Source organism: Paralichthys olivaceus, chromosome 24 (assembly GCF_024713975.1).
Source record: "Paralichthys olivaceus isolate ysfri-2021 chromosome 24, ASM2471397v2, whole genome shotgun sequence".
Lineage (NCBI taxonomy): Eukaryota > Metazoa > Chordata > Actinopteri > Pleuronectiformes > Paralichthyidae > Paralichthys > Paralichthys olivaceus.
The window spans coordinates 5,481,051-5,495,291 of record NC_091116.1 but is presented as its reverse complement, the minus strand read 5'-3'; the positions used below and the strand labels follow the sequence as shown (position 1 = coordinate 5,495,291).

Genomic DNA, 14,241 nt, shown 5'->3' with positions numbered 1-14,241 from the left:
TGAGTCTACTGTAATCATTCATTTATAACATTCAGCAACAGGTTTGAGATGATAGGTGTGTCACAGACAAATAAAAGAGTAGTGGGTTGCATCTACCTTCCTTCAGGGCTATAGAGCTGAGTTTATTGGTGTTTTGGATCAACATCTTTGCGACGCCTGCAGGGGTAGAGACGTCCACCGCCGGTTTCAGTGTAGACAGATCTCTCAGTGACTGGAGGGCAGATGAAGCAAACCAGTAAGAAATGAAAGATAATTCATCGAGATGACAGGTATTACAACTACAGTGAATATGATGTTTAAAATAAAGTACCACAAAAATTGAACTAATCTCAAATGAAGTATATTTTTCTTGTTTCCTTTGTGAAAGAAAGTGAAAATCAATCAAATTCACACACTTCCTAAAGCATCCAACACCTGCTACGTTTCTGTATTTCCACTTAGGCTTTCAGATAAATGATGTGATTGATGTGTCGGCACTGAAACAAGTTACCCTCCACTACTACCAACACACTAACCTTAGATTTGTCAGCCTCCTTGGTCGACCTGTACTTGGTTTTACTTAGAGGAGGCACCTGGGCAACAGGTGAGCGGCCTTTGTGTTCTGGAAGCGCTGCGTCTCCATGAGCCAACTTTCTCTCCAGCCGACTATCATGCAGAGGAATGCATAATTAAAAGTTAACAAGATGGAGTGACACAAGATTTGACACGATGTTATATCCCTTATTTTAAAGTTAATGGGGGTTTTTTTCAAACTAATTGAGATTGCAAAGTCCAAAATGGTAGAAAAGCCTGTTTTTATAGGACCAGACAATAAAAACTCACTGGAGATAAGAGCAATCAGTGTGAGAAGTACCTCAAATGACAGAAGGTCCATGTACCATCCATTAATATGGAGTAGGCAGAGTTTATGACCTATACTGCAGCCAGCCACTGGGAGGCCATCAAGACCCTTTGGCTTCACTTTTGGGGAGCAGTCATATTGTCCGTGTTTATATACAGTCCAATGTTTTACTGGTTAGCTAAAGGTACTGGAAATAATGATCTCTATATTCTGGTTGGAATATTATTTAAAACAGCTTCTATAAATCCCAGATAAATCAGTCAGGGGAGACTCAGCAACAAGTGGGTGTTGGCCACTAGTTCAAGCTGGAAAAACATATATTTCATAATCTTTCTCTTCCACTAAGCTCATCTTTTATTTGGTATCACTGCGGGGAACAACAAACAGAGGGAGAATGTTTTATATGCTAAACATCCATCGGGTGGCATATCCATCTTGATATCACTTCTCCAGCTACCCTGCTATTTTCATGAATTATTAACTTCTGGTCGAGATAACGCCAAGACAGTGGAGTGGATGGAGCTGTGTGATGGATAGCCCCCTGTTTCTCATGGGAACAGAATTAAGCATCGAGTTTTATACCAGCTGAAAAAAACAAAAGGGAACTTCTAATCAGCACACAAGGCAATTTTCTCTGGCTCCAGTTGGGTGTTTTTAGCCCAAATACGTTTGGTTGTTTGCACACAACCTGTGAGGTGGAATTATGGAAGAGCAGAGGTGAAGGGGAAGGTTTTACTTCATTATTCCTCTTTACTCTCATGAAAACTCAGAGAAGCAACACAGAAACGAGCTACACACAGACACACACATATATATATATATATATAATCTGGTATCTAGGAAAATGAGGATCAAGAGAAACACAAAAAATAGATGTGTTTCTGTTAGAGTTACAAGATTTTAACACAGTTCTCTTTTTGTTTTATATGTTTCTAGTGGCTCCTGATCACTTCTCATTACTATAGACGTGATAATGATATCTGCTATTTGTGCACCTAGAATGCAACACAGTTAATCCCTGAAACTATTCCTTAAAGTGAGAAGAAATCTTTGCCTTTTCATCTGAACTGTGAAGTGCTGTGATCACCTGAGGGCTGAGTGAGGGGCTGCGCTCCCAGTGATGGTGCAGAGGTTCGGTTTGCTGTTGAACTGTGAGATGACCAGCTGGATGGTGACCTCAGAGGTCTCATAACGAAGCGGACTGAAGGTCACTGTGAGCTTCACCTCACCACCGGCTGGTATCACACCTGCAGGAACACAAAACAACAGGGATGAACGGTTGTGTGGATTTGTTTTGTCCATTTAAACGTTGGGTGAGTGTGATATTTACTGCAACAAAACAATAAAATGTTAAATCAGCGTGTGACTGTATGCTTCAGTGTTGTGAGCTGCAGAACTGCCATGTTTTTTGTGTGTATATAAAGACTAATAATAATCTAAAAGCAGAAACTCATTTGTATCTCTTCTTCTCATTGCGGGTTTGTGCTGCAGCTGTAATTCAGATCTTAAGTGCCTGTTCCGCTGTGTGTTATGATGCTTCCCAGACCTTGATGTCAGTGAGTGGAAACTGGACGCATCCTTCAAGCTCCGTGGTGACTTATTTCATACACAATGCATTGCTGTGCGAGGTTTTGAGAAAACACAGATCACCCAAACTCTCCGAATGGGATGTGATCTTAATCTGGTGGTTTAAAATAGTACTCTCACTGGAAAAACAACTTTGTTTATCTATTTATACCCTGACAGGCAAACTCAGAGAAAATAAAGGGTAAAATAGCAGAATATCTTTAAAGGAAATATACAAATAAGTAAGTACGGCAATAAAAAGACGTTTATAATGTTAAATTGAATGATTGGCTCGTGCCTTACCTGTGAGGGGATGGATGGAGAAGGCCTCGTGGGGCTGAATAACAAACACTTGAAACTCGAAGTCAATGGGACAGCTGCATCTCAGTGGAATCACTCGGGTTACACTGGAGATGATTGGAGAGAAAAAAAATAGAGATGATTTTTTTATGATTTGTCACCAACAGGCGAATGGATGGTTGGTTGGTTGTTGGGAAGAATACAAAGAGACAGGAAAGCCCTGAGGCAGATGGGAGGTCAAAAACAGTCCACTGTGGATCTCAACACACACACACACACCTTTGACCAAGTGGTACGGCTGACAGGTGGATATGAGGAGGGATGTGCAGGTCATCGATGACGGGGTAAGCATGAACTGGAATTAAAAGGTTCTCTTCCCCCTTGGTAAGTGTGCAGGCAGGTTGGTGGAACAAGATGGAGATAACACAAGAAAGAAGAAATTGAAGAAGCACAGAAATAATAACTGAATGTTACAGGATAGAGCTTTAGTTGGTGGCTGTGTCTTTTCAGGAAGCGTTGACGTCCTTTGTTGATCTGTTTTTTAATTGCACAAACAGCTGGATCCTAACCTTGCAATGAACCCGGACGCAGTCGTAGAAGTAACGCCACTCGTTGGGACAGAACCTGACCTTCAGCGTGTAGGAGAGACCCGGGATGAGTCGATACTTCAGAGGAAAACACGTGAAACATGGTTGAATCGTCACAAACGAACATCTCATGGCACTAGTGCACAAGTATTTATCAAGACGTAATCTTATATTCAGGTCAATGATTTGGAATGAAAAGAAGAAAATACCTTTTTGGTGTAAGTACTTTGGAAGTAGCTGGTCTTAGTGGGGAGGATATGAATATTCAGAACTTCAGATGAGACGTTGATTAGTTTCTGAGGGGGAGGAGGAGACGAGAACATTTGATTTTCAATCCAATCATGTGCGTTTGAGAAAACCTTTTCCATTTTACCAAAGCTTACATCCAGCAGGAGAAAAATAAATAATTGGGACTTAGGTATTTGTGTTCTATATACGAACTTGATCTTAGGCAAATACTTTAATACACCACACTGAAGAGGAATTAATATGCTGAATAAGGGAATGACAAATAAAGCTCACAGGCAGTAAATGAGCGTTCTAGTTTAGAATGGAAAATTAAAGAGACTAATCGTTAAAAAACAGAGGAAATGAAAACTTCAGTAGTATTTCTCCTCACCAGATTCTTTACGTAATCTTTCCCGAGCTCGAAGCCACTGAAGTGAAGCTCTGGAGGCTCAGCTTCGATCAGGCTGTTGCTTTTCAGTTTGGCATAGATTTCTATTAGGGAAACAACAGAGACAAATTACTGACATTAAATAGTTAGTTTTTTTTCATAATAGAAAACAGGCTTATTCACATCAGGAAAGATGTTTATGAAACATCTAGAAAATCTGAAAAATCCGTGTAAATTTGTACTTGATTCCAGCAGATGATTGGGGACTCTGCTCCGGCTCTCCTCCACCAGCTGGCTCAGGGGCAGCGGGGTCCCCCTCCTCAGGGGCTCCGGGAGCGTCTGCGGGCCGGAGAGGGCCACGTCCATCTGGGCAGAAGAAGAGGTCGGCTCCGGGTCCTCATGGGAGAGACGACCGAGGAAAAAGGAGGAATAGAATTATGGGAAACCATAAAAAATTGTTTTTTTGAAAATAAAAGGATTTGGGAAGTCAATTTGCATTATTAATTATTATTATTATTATTATTTAGTTAATGGTGGTGCTGTTGACACACAATCACACACACACACACAACCCTGACAGCAGCATGGAAGCTAACAGCTAAGATAACACAAGATAATATTAGCTTCCTTGTGTTAGCTTAATTAAAAGCGGCAGTTTAACTGGAGGTAACGTGGACCTGTTTTGTTATCATCTCCTGAATTAAACAGAAAATCTGTTTGAGCATCTCAACAACTTACTGGTGTTTCCGGCGGGCGATAGTTTGGTGTTTTAATCGGTTTTATTTCCGCATTAGCAGTTTCTTCCTTTAGCCACTTTCACTTCAAACACTGTCGTTGTCATGGTGACTTCTGAAGCTCTGAGGGCGGGACCAACCGTCCTGTGGGTGAACGCGATTGGTCAGCGGCAAGTTCTGTCAAACTCAATCGGCTTCAGCAAAATAAGACTTCACCGCTTCCTGTTTGACCTTCAAAGTAAAAACAGAATGACCAGTAGATTGTGTTTTTTTATCGCGTGTTGTTTGTTTGCACAATTGAAATATATTAATTAACATTAACCTGCTGCAGTTGTTTTGATAAATGTGCTTTTTGTTCTCGCATCAATGCACATTCACCTGTCCCCACCTGAGCAGATGAATTATTTTGAAAGTGAGGACAGGATGCTCCCCTTTAATCTACCCTGATAATAATAATTTTTTAAAAAGAAGCTCCATCACATAGTGCTGCAGAAAACCGTGCAGGTCTCACCTGTGTCCGCTTCATGGCAGGATGCTTGTCCTCCAGCTCTCCAGCTTGATGTAGGAGGAAAGAGGAGTCTGTGGGACACAATGAAGAAAGTTGGACTTATTGGAGCGTTGCTTCTGCCACAGGTGAGAAAACACACACACACACACACACACACACACACACACACAATGGAGCTGATCCAGGAAATGAAATGAATGTTTGAATCAACTTTCTGGTTTTTCACAGGCAACGTCATCATCAGGTTGTCATCCTCATGTCAATCTAGTGAGAGAGGAGGAGAAGTGCATGAGAGATGTGCTTCTTTACGATTCACACCGAGCAACAGGTGAGTTTTTAAATTTGTATATGTTCTCGTATAAATAACTGGATTCCTGCTGAATGGAAAGTTGCATTGAGAAAATGGAGAAATGTATGAATGAGTGTTTCACTTTTTTGAGCTGCAGAAATGTGATGCGGTATGTTAGTGGCGCCTAGTGGCCGTATGACGTAACGCACCTAGACAGCACTCTTTAGAAATAGGTGTTTTATGTTGAAAGCATCAAGTTTTGATTTCTCCTGCATTAAAAAACAAGAAATTTGAGCCACAATGTGCGTTTTATTCTTATTTACAATTTGTTTCCATTATTGTTTTATCTACTTCCTCATTTAAAATTGAAAATAAGGATAAAACGAGTGATTTCTGTTCCGTCTAAGGAGAAAACAACATCAGCATGCACTGTGAAGGAATGTGGGATCATCTGAACTGCTGGCCTCCTGCTTCTCTTGGGGAAACCGTCTCTCAACCATGTCCAGAGTTTTTCAATTCAGAAGGTGGCACACGCACGCACACACACACACACACACACACACACACACACACTGTGTATACAACATCATACTGGTTAATTATTTCCAAGGGAACTCATTTGTTTTTGAGACACCTTCTCACACTCTGGGTCTTTATCCAAACACATAAAGTGCTCGTGTACACAGTGACACTGACTAACACATTCAAGTGCTTCGTTTACTTTGGGACAAGCACAATGATTGATTACTGCTTTTGCTGTATTGCTGCTTCTCAGGGACGGTGCATCGCAACTGCACCGCTGGCGGCTGGACGGACCCGCTCGTCCCACATGAAGACGCATGTGGCTACACCTTCAATGAGACGCTCCACTTTCTGGGAGAGGTTGGTGTTTTTCTAGCCTTACTACCTCTCTGCCTTCGGGCTGAACCTCTAAGAGCATCGTTCTCTTTTTGTTTGTTCAGTCCACAGATTCCCATCTGTACTTCTCCTATGTGAAGACCATGTACACAGCTGGATACACACTCTCCCTCATCTCCCTCACCATCGCCATCGCCATCTTCTGTCTGTTTAGGTACCAACTTCAACCTCAGTGTCTTCAGTGCTGTTTGTGTGTATATCAGCAGGATCACGCAAAAACGAATACACCAATTTTTTAAAACCTGGTGGGAGGGTGGGACACAGGCTGAGGAAGAAACCATTAACTTTTAGAGCGGATTGGAACAAGGAGGCACTTTCTTTAACATTGTGAGCTCGAGCATTGTTTGACATTTTGCTCGTGTTTTATATAAACAGCAGAACATGTCTGTGTATGTTGTACGTTTATAATAATCTGAAACCTGTTCAGGAAGCTGCACTGCACCAGGAACTACATCCACATCCAGCTCTTCATCTCCTTCATCCTGAGGGCCATCTTCATCTTCATCAGAGACACTCTGCTGTTTACTAATGAAGAGCTCTACCACTGCGACTACTACCCGGTATGAGGAGATGACTCACTGTTAAAACTTCTTCTATTCTTGCCTCGTGGAGCTGATGAATGTCCAGGCGCTCGCTCACCTTCTGTCTCCTAACAGGTGGCGTGTAAGGTCGTCCTGATGTTCTCCAACTACTCCATCCTGGCCAACTACAGCTGGCTGCTGGTGGAGGGCCACTTCCTCTTCACGCTGGTGAGCCGCTCCTTCTTCTCGCTGAAGAAACACCTGGTCTGGTACATCGTCCTGAGCTGGGGTACGGACACAAGAGGAAACACTTTTTCAATACAGCACATACAGACTGTGGGTGTTTAGACTTGACCCAGATGTTTGTGATCACAAAGGTTTACCAGTGGTTGTTATTGTCTCCTGGGGCTGTGCCAAGTATTTCTATGAAGACGAAGGGTAAAGAGAAAATCTGTCTATCCATTTATTTTATCACGTGAATCATTGCTCATGATTTTACAGTTTTGTTCTTATTTCTTTACAGCTGTTGGGAAACAAGGAGCCATGAGTGGATTTGGTGGATACTTCGAGTGCCTGTTCTTCTGACTATATCTGTAAAACGTTTCTCTCTATTCCTTCAATTACATCATTTAAAACCTGACATTTTATAAAACACACAACAACCATCGTGTTCTCACAGGTTTTCATCATTTCAGATGAATCTCATCTTCTTTCTGGGGATTCTGAGGATTCTGGTGAGCAAGCTGAGGATGCCAGACGCTCAGAGGAATGAATTCAGTCAGTATAAGTGAGTGTAGCGATTAAACAGGTAAAAGTTACAGGAACAGAGGTGGATACATGCACATCATACTGTAGAGACCTTCCCTTTAGATATCCAACTGTTTTAAGCCACAACAAGAAGTTTGCAACTATGTCAGAGATGCATGAGCACATTGTCTCTTATCTGACAGCTGAGAATTCATTGTATTTACATCATTACTGATGAGGGACAATGTTTCCCTCCTCTTCCACCAGGAGACTGATAAAGTCCACGTTCTTCCTGGTGGCTCTGTTCGGTCTGCATTACATCCTGTTTGTCTTCTTACCTGTGGAGGTCAGCAGCCTGATGTTTAAGATCTGGACCTTTGCCGAGCTGGCTCTGTCATCCACACAGGTACACGAGCTGCAACAGTTCACTCACAGTGATGAGAGAATCAAATACACTAATGACGCCTGTCTGTGCCTCCACATCTCTAAGGGGTTTGTGGTCGCTGTGCTTTATTGCTTCAGGAACGGAGAGGTAAGAAACTGTGAAAAGTTCCTGAATGAAATGTGGGTTTTGAATAATGTGCAGCAACCTGGCGATGTGTTTAAAATTCCAGGTGCAGCATGAGATTCAGAGGAGGTGGAGGAGGTGGAGGCTCACTCGGCTCCTGCCCGCTCGGCCCAGGCAGCATCACGGCTCCATGAGCCACAGCGCATCCCCGCACACCCAGGTCACCCTGCTGCCTTGCTCTCCAGGCAGCCCGGCCACTGCAGGGCTCCCGCTCGACACAGTGGAGATGTGACTGGAGTTGGAGTCGACCCTCGCTCAGTGCAGACAGTCAAGTGATTCTAAGTGATGACACTGTGGAGTCTGATGTCACAAAATGTTTAAATGTCATTATTCATCCGTGACATTTATGAGAATATCTATTTTCATTCATGTTGAGATGTTTGAAATGACCACAGATCAAGTTGGAGAATTATTGGGGTATTCAAATTTGTAAAATCTTATTTGAGGATCTGCACAAATTAAAAAAAGAAACTAATCATGTTCGTTTGGACATAGTTCTAAAACTATTCAAGATACGTATAAAGAGTTGATTCACTTCTTAATCCACATTATATCATCTACACATTAGTTTATAACGTATGAAACTTTTAAAACTGCAAGATCCAGATTTTCACTTGATCAAATTGCACCACTCATACAATCAGTCCTCTAAATACCATTCTCTGTTTTTTAATCATGATCCATAAATCATATCTGAGGAAATTAGTGAAAATGTAAAAAAAAAAAAAACTATCTACACATCCATCAAGTTTTATGTAAATTCGAGTGAGGCCCACAGATCAAGTGTTTATTTTAGACAGGCAGCAGCTCTGTAAACAGTTTATACATGAAAATCTATATAAACATTGCGTTAGCACTGAGAGGAGTCGATCAACATTTAAGGAGACACAGAGAGAGAGAGAGTCTGAAGGAACACAACTAACCTGACTGGATTATTTGACCTGCTGACACTTCCTCTCCTCATTAAACTGAACTGCTGCCTGTTTGCTGTATAATTAGCAAACTGACGCACAGATACAGCCTGAGCAGGGAGAGAGCGTTCCTTAAATGTTCAACTGTTCCTTCAAAATCATGCATATTCTATCGTTCTCTTGGTATTTAACAAATTAAACAGATAAACTGCTATGGCGGTGTGTAAAATCAGTCTTGAAGGGGCGGCCTCCAGTTTAAAGTTCCTGCTGAGAGAACACAGGAGATATCACACTGAACCTAAAACAGTATTAGTGGGGAAAAAAGACTAAATTCCATATTTCTCCTTTAGCTTCTCAATCGTATCAACATAGGCAGCCATGGCTTCTTCTTTGGACATCCCTGTTGGTTCAGAAACACAAACTGTTGGTTGGACAATAGAACGTTCAAAAACAGTTTTACAATGTTTTACATGTAACTCTTTTATTTAAAAGCTGAATTTTTTAAAACTTGTTTCAATCTGACCTTTTTTAACGTTCCATGCGTCCCATTTTAATTTTCCGACGAAGTCGAGTATCCCAGGACGCTCTGTGGACGTAGAATCAATCATCAACAAATGTCCCACAGATGAGCTTTAAAGCCCCGGCAAGGACACAATGTAGAAATACTCCAATACAAGTAACTGTACTGCATCAAAAATCATACTGAACTTAAAGTATGTATATATATATATATATGTATGTATTATTAGCTAAATGTACTTTAAGTAGCAGTTCTTAAAAATGAGTAACATCTTTGTAACCTTTGTATAACCTGAAGATTCGGGATTTTCATTTATTATAAACTTAGACCAATCTCTTTTAGAATTCACTTAAGAAATACTTAACTGTTAATGACTAAATGACCAATAACAAAGCTTATCACTGCTCACAGGCCGACAGAGTGCAGGTCACAGGCTGAGTGTTTCAGCTCTTAAACTTCCTCCACAAATTATTATCAGCTCACTCTGTTGCTTTTAGTCTCCTTTTAATGATTTCTAATACATTTTTCTTCTGTAGCGTGAGCTGTTGTCAAATGTTTATGCTTCTTTAGTTGAGTAACTGCAAAATCCTCCACTGGACACTGAGAACACAGCGTGTAAAAGAAAATTCAAGTTTGATTTCTGCAAATTTATTTTATTATCAAATTCTTTCAACTCCTTTTATTTATTACCAGTGTTTTTGTTGTACAGTCAAAAATGGAATGAATGTCGGTGGATAAATTAATCAGATTTGGCATCACGCAGAAAATGACACCAAACTCGTCAGACCTGATTTTTGTCTCAGTCTCAACCTCACCCTGGCCCTGCTGCACCTCTCTCTCTGTCTCTCTCTGTCTTTCACAGCTTCCCTGTGAATTCTCCGACATACGAAACCTTTTCTAAAAACACTGACACCACAGTAACTCACCGAAGTTGACGTCACCGACAAGGGCTTGCTTGTATAAACCGTAGAGCTCGGACAATTCATCTTTCGCAGGTTTTTGTTTCAACTTCGTCGACTCCTCCACTGCTTTGTTGAAAGACTCCTGGTGGGAAGAGAGAAAGATCCTGAAAACATCTTGAAACACAAACATATTTTAAAGTAGAGCAAGTGTTCCACATTGCATAACACAACACATGAAGCCAAGCAGACGGATTCCTGCTCGGCAACTCTCTGATTAACGTCCCTGTGAATCCACTTCCCCTTAAAAATCACTGAATAACACCAATACATTTCTGAAGCAGCATTGTAACACACTTACCATCATGGCTGCAGACACCTTTCTGCGGCTGAGGGCACGTCCCAGGTGTCCGTTAACACTTGTCCAACAAGTCCTGCTGAGAAGCAGGTTTTGTCTGATGGGAGTCGCAGGGGAACATAAAGTCTGAGGAGGGTTATGAGTCGGCAAAGCAAGCAGTGACTCAGATAAGGGGACAGAACTCTGACAGGACGACTCCACCTCTTTCTGCTACTCTGCCATACCTCGAAGTTTCAGGTATAAATACTTGATAATCATACTTGTTACCTGTAGTTAACGCTGCAGGTTTTAACATACATTTACAGGAACTGCTGAACAGATATTTTCTACACTTCAAAAACCTCTTAAGAAACCATTTGCTTTTGTGAACTGTTCAGAAGCTCCTATTTACCCATGTGCAATATCCATGTAGAGGAAAATGTTATTCCTTAGCCACAAGATGGCAGCATCCACGTTTAAAAAGTTCTCAGACAATCAGATGAGTCAAATCTGGAAATAATAAAACGTAGATATGTTAAATCCTGACAAGTGTTATAGAGAAAATATGATGGTGAAAGAAATGTGGGGGGAAAAACATTTATTCTACATTCTACAAATGTCCATTAGAATGTGTACATTCATCTCTTTATGTTAATAGACTGTAGATCAAGAGGTTACTACACATCGACTTCAATTTCAGCACCTGCGACGTTTTAATTTAGATTTTAAAAAACACGTTCGTCAGGAAACACGGGACAGATCAGTAAAAACAGGTTCTAATTACAACACAACAAAATAATCAGCGACATGTTAAATAAAGGGAGTTAATGGAGTTTTCTTGTATCACAGCAGACAACTGGTTCACCTGAGTGATGCACAAAGTTATTGTGTGTTAACATAAAAATATGTTTTTCCCGGTACTGTCAAATATGTACACATATGAATATTGATGGATTTAAATATGAATAATGTAATAGAATAGTTTTGTACAGTCCCTAATATTTTTAAGATTACATGTTTTTGAATTTGTATTGCAAAAAACTCAACAGTGACTTTACACAACATGAGCGGTTTCATTTTGGATTTGGACCAATCAGCACTAAAGGGTTTGTTGATAAAAATGTGTACATCGCAGCATTGAAGTAGGAGCTGAACAAAAACGGCATCAAATCCTTTAAATCAGAAGACGAGACACGAACAGTCTCGGAGAGAAGAGATATTAATTCAAAGTTTCAGTGATAAATTCTTCAGCAGGTTCGTTACAAGTTCAATAGTGACTGATCTGAATAAATTAGGACAGAAAGTCAAACTCTTCTTTAGTCTCTGGGTTGAAACTCCAGGGAACTGAGAAATGTGAAAGTGAACACTGATTATTTGAAAGCATAGTGCAATAAAGCCGACCACTCGGGTCAAACGTCTCAGCAGAACTACCGGATCATTTGAGAGACAAAACTATAGAGACGAGATGATGAGGAAATGTGATGATAAATCATTAATCGTCCGTCTCAGAGTGGAGTTCATATTCATGAGTGTGAACAGAGAGCTCCACTCCTCCACCTTCTTGTCTGGATCTTTACGCTCTTCACACATTACTGACGTCCTCCAGCCCGTTGCTGTGGCCGTCCGTCAGGGTGAAGCGGATGTGCTGGCTCCTCTCCCAGCCGCGGCGGATCTTCCGGAGCCGAAGGGCCACGCAGGGCAGGAGGAGCGCCAGGCGGCCCAGCAGCGCCACCATCGGGAGGATCAGGACCAGCACGAAGGTGGGGGGCAGGTGGAAGCGGTACTGGTCCGGAGCGAAGGCGCGATCCCAGCCGAAGAGGAGCGTGTGGATGGTGGCCATGGACAAGGCGCAGTAACCTAGTGTGGACTGCAGGGGGAGACAGAAGGGGTTGTTTTTGATGCAGAAATGTAACAAGACAACGTCCTCAGATTAGTTGTTGTTCAAAACTAATCTGCTGCACAATGAAGTCGTTTCTGTAAAGTAGAACTCGTCATATGATGATATTATCTATCATTACATATAATTTGATGTAATGTGGGGACCACAACTACTGTGACTCTAACAACTACTCATGAATGTAGGAAATAAAAAGTGTTAATCCTGGCTTCCTTTTGCCTCCATTACTGCCATATATTGAAAATGCATCCTGCTCTGGTGAAGTAATATTCCAAAGAATTTCAACATTACAAGTATTGCACACACAAAACTAATGCAATGATAAAATATTTTAAATCAATATTTACCTACCAATATATGCACAGTATTCTATACAGAACTTTTGTTTCCATGATTTTTTGGGGGGGGTTATTCTCGCCCCCATCAGGAGCGTTAACGTAGTAAAACATGCAGTTTTGAAGTGGACGTTGTTCCACCTTCAGGGACTAAAGTTGAGCTTTATTTGTAGTTGGTAAATACTGAAAGAGACTGATGCTCAGACACACACGAGCACATCTCACACACTCACGCACACACACACACTCATGCACTGCTGGGCAGAAAGCTGCCTTTCATCACGTATGGTCTCGGCACATGACTAATCTGACTGTCAGCGGATTACAGAGAGATGAAAGAAGAAAAAAAACTGCTCAGATGGACCTCGAGACCGGGAAATATGGAGGGCAAGATGAAGGAAGTCAAGGAGGGGGAGGTAGGAGAGGGGAGGGGAGGGGAGGAAGTGAATGAGTCACAGCACTGCTGATGGTTCTGTCACAGCCCAGGTTTAATTCTGGGGAAGCTGCAGGACGACATGGAGTCATGGTGTGTGAATGTGTGTGTGACTGCAGGACCATGTGAGCACAGAGGAAACAACTGTCCACACATCAGCGTGACACCTGCCTGTCTACATGTCAAGCTTTGTGTGTGTGTGTCTTTTACCCAGAAATCCATTTGGCAGCCTGTATTAACCTGACATGTCCATGTGTGTGTCTGTCTGTGTGCACCTGTATGAAGCTGAACTCCCTCCAGTTGACAGCGTTGGCCACAGAGGGCAGCGAGGTGACGGCGAGCAAAGAGAGCAGCCCGAGAGCCATGATGCCCACCGAGAGGTACAGCTCCATCCTCCACACCTCCTCGTCCACCCACGAGTCCTCCACCCCCTGCTTCACCTGGACCATTAACAACAAAGACGTCAGGAGCAGCAGGTTTTGACTGAAACAATAACAAACTCATGAAAGTAGAACAATAGTAAACTGATCTCGAACAAGTGGACACAATTAATTATGTTTTCATTCAAAGTGAAAATAAACTGGTCACTGCTTGTTTGCATGAGAAGAAGATGCCAAACAAAAGGCCCCTGAATAGAAATAATACATAAATCTATATTACAGGACAATCACATGACTTAGTGATGCAGTCATCTCACTCTTGTTTCTTCCTCTC

At 41.7% G+C, this 14,241-nt stretch overlaps 4 protein-coding genes across 17 annotated transcripts in view; 1 reads left to right on the top strand and 3 right to left on the bottom strand.

The window, feature by feature from the left end:
* The window catches only part of cfap221 (cilia and flagella associated protein 221), a 103,486-nt gene extending 98,683 nt beyond the window's left edge, over positions 1–4,803 (bottom strand). For all 5 annotated transcript variants that reach the window (XR_011240384.1, XM_069521269.1, XM_020103331.2 and 2 more), the window contains exons 1-10: positions 4,649–4,803; positions 4,153–4,306; positions 3,914–4,014; positions 3,504–3,590; positions 3,277–3,372; positions 2,987–3,087; positions 2,711–2,814; positions 1,929–2,088; positions 516–645; positions 97–211 (exon numbers count right to left, since the gene is read on the bottom strand). Coding sequence is in view for 4 of the 5 variants with exons in the window: in XM_069521269.1 (XP_069377370.1) it covers positions 97–211; positions 516–645; positions 1,929–2,088; positions 2,711–2,814; positions 2,987–3,087; positions 3,277–3,372; positions 3,504–3,590; positions 3,914–4,014; positions 4,153–4,276 (1,018 nt within the window). In the remaining variant the exon portion in view is untranslated. The remainder of the gene's footprint in view (positions 1–96; positions 212–515; positions 646–1,928; positions 2,089–2,710; positions 2,815–2,986; positions 3,088–3,276; positions 3,373–3,503; positions 3,591–3,913; positions 4,015–4,152; positions 4,307–4,648) is intronic.
* A 335-nt stretch (positions 4,804–5,138) lies between these two features.
* On the top strand, positions 5,139–8,957 carry sctr (secretin receptor). 2 transcript variants are annotated; one of them, XM_069521290.1, is made up of 13 exons: positions 5,139–5,277; positions 5,381–5,480; positions 5,849–5,965; positions 6,217–6,323; positions 6,404–6,513; positions 6,787–6,919; positions 7,016–7,169; positions 7,258–7,318; positions 7,404–7,473; positions 7,576–7,667; positions 7,895–8,033; positions 8,118–8,159; positions 8,242–8,957. In XM_069521290.1, the coding sequence occupies exons 1-13, from the start codon at positions 5,236–5,238 to the stop codon at positions 8,425–8,427; spliced, it is 1,353 nt and encodes a 450-aa protein (XP_069377391.1). In that variant the 5' UTR covers positions 5,139–5,235; the 3' UTR covers positions 8,428–8,957. The 2 variants fall into 2 exon arrangements, with proteins under 2 accessions (XP_069377391.1, XP_069377390.1); XM_069521289.1 differs by having other exon boundaries at positions 7,895–8,159.
* Positions 8,958–8,961: 4 nt separating this feature from the next.
* Positions 8,962–11,044, bottom strand: LOC138406989 (acyl-CoA-binding protein homolog). Of its 2 annotated transcripts, none has more exons than XM_069521299.1 (4): positions 10,887–11,044; positions 10,553–10,670; positions 9,630–9,692; positions 8,962–9,506 (listed from the first exon to the last, which is right to left on the bottom strand). In XM_069521299.1, exons 1-4 carry the CDS (start codon positions 10,890–10,892, stop codon positions 9,433–9,435), a joined length of 261 nt encoding a protein of 86 aa, XP_069377400.1. In that variant the 5' UTR covers positions 10,893–11,044; the 3' UTR covers positions 8,962–9,432. The 2 variants fall into 2 exon arrangements, with proteins under 2 accessions (XP_069377400.1, XP_069377401.1); XM_069521300.1 differs by having other exon boundaries at positions 10,553–10,667; positions 10,887–11,035.
* Positions 11,045–11,443: 399 nt separating this feature from the next.
* Positions 11,444–14,241, bottom strand: part of LOC109639745 (metalloreductase STEAP3) — a 126,534-nt gene continuing 123,736 nt past the window's right edge. For all 8 annotated transcript variants that reach the window (XM_069521285.1, XM_069521286.1, XM_069521284.1 and 5 more), the window contains 2 exons: positions 13,803–13,967; positions 11,444–12,729 (listed from right to left, as the gene is read on the bottom strand). In XM_069521285.1, the coding sequence (XP_069377386.1) occupies positions 12,445–12,729; positions 13,803–13,967 (450 nt within the window). In that variant the 3' untranslated portion in view covers positions 11,444–12,444. The remainder of the gene's footprint in view (positions 12,730–13,802; positions 13,968–14,241) is intronic.

What these genes read in the sequence shown, in the direction of transcription:
- sctr (XM_069521289.1), top strand. Translation starts at nt 5,236, where the DNA reads ATGAAGAAAGTTGGACTTATTGGAGCGTTGCTTCTGCCACAG. An exon ending in ACCACTGCGACTACTACCCG is followed by an intron (nt 6,920 to 7,015) that starts GTATGAGGAGAT and finishes GTCTCCTAACAG; the next exon opens with GTGGCGTGTAAGGTCGTCCT. An exon ending in ATTGCTTCAGGAACGGAGAG is followed by an intron (nt 8,160 to 8,241) that starts GTAAGAAACTGT and finishes TTAAAATTCCAG; the next exon opens with GTGCAGCATGAGATTCAGAG.
- LOC138406989 (XM_069521299.1), bottom strand. An exon ending in TGTCGGTGACGTCAACTTCG is followed by an intron (nt 9,693 to 10,552) that starts GTGAGTTACTGT and finishes CTACGTCCACAG; the next exon opens with AGCGTCCTGGGATACTCGAC. An exon ending in CGCATGGAACGTTAAAAAAG is followed by an intron (nt 9,507 to 9,629) that starts GTCAGATTGAAA and finishes CTGAACCAACAG; the next exon opens with GGATGTCCAAAGAAGAAGCC.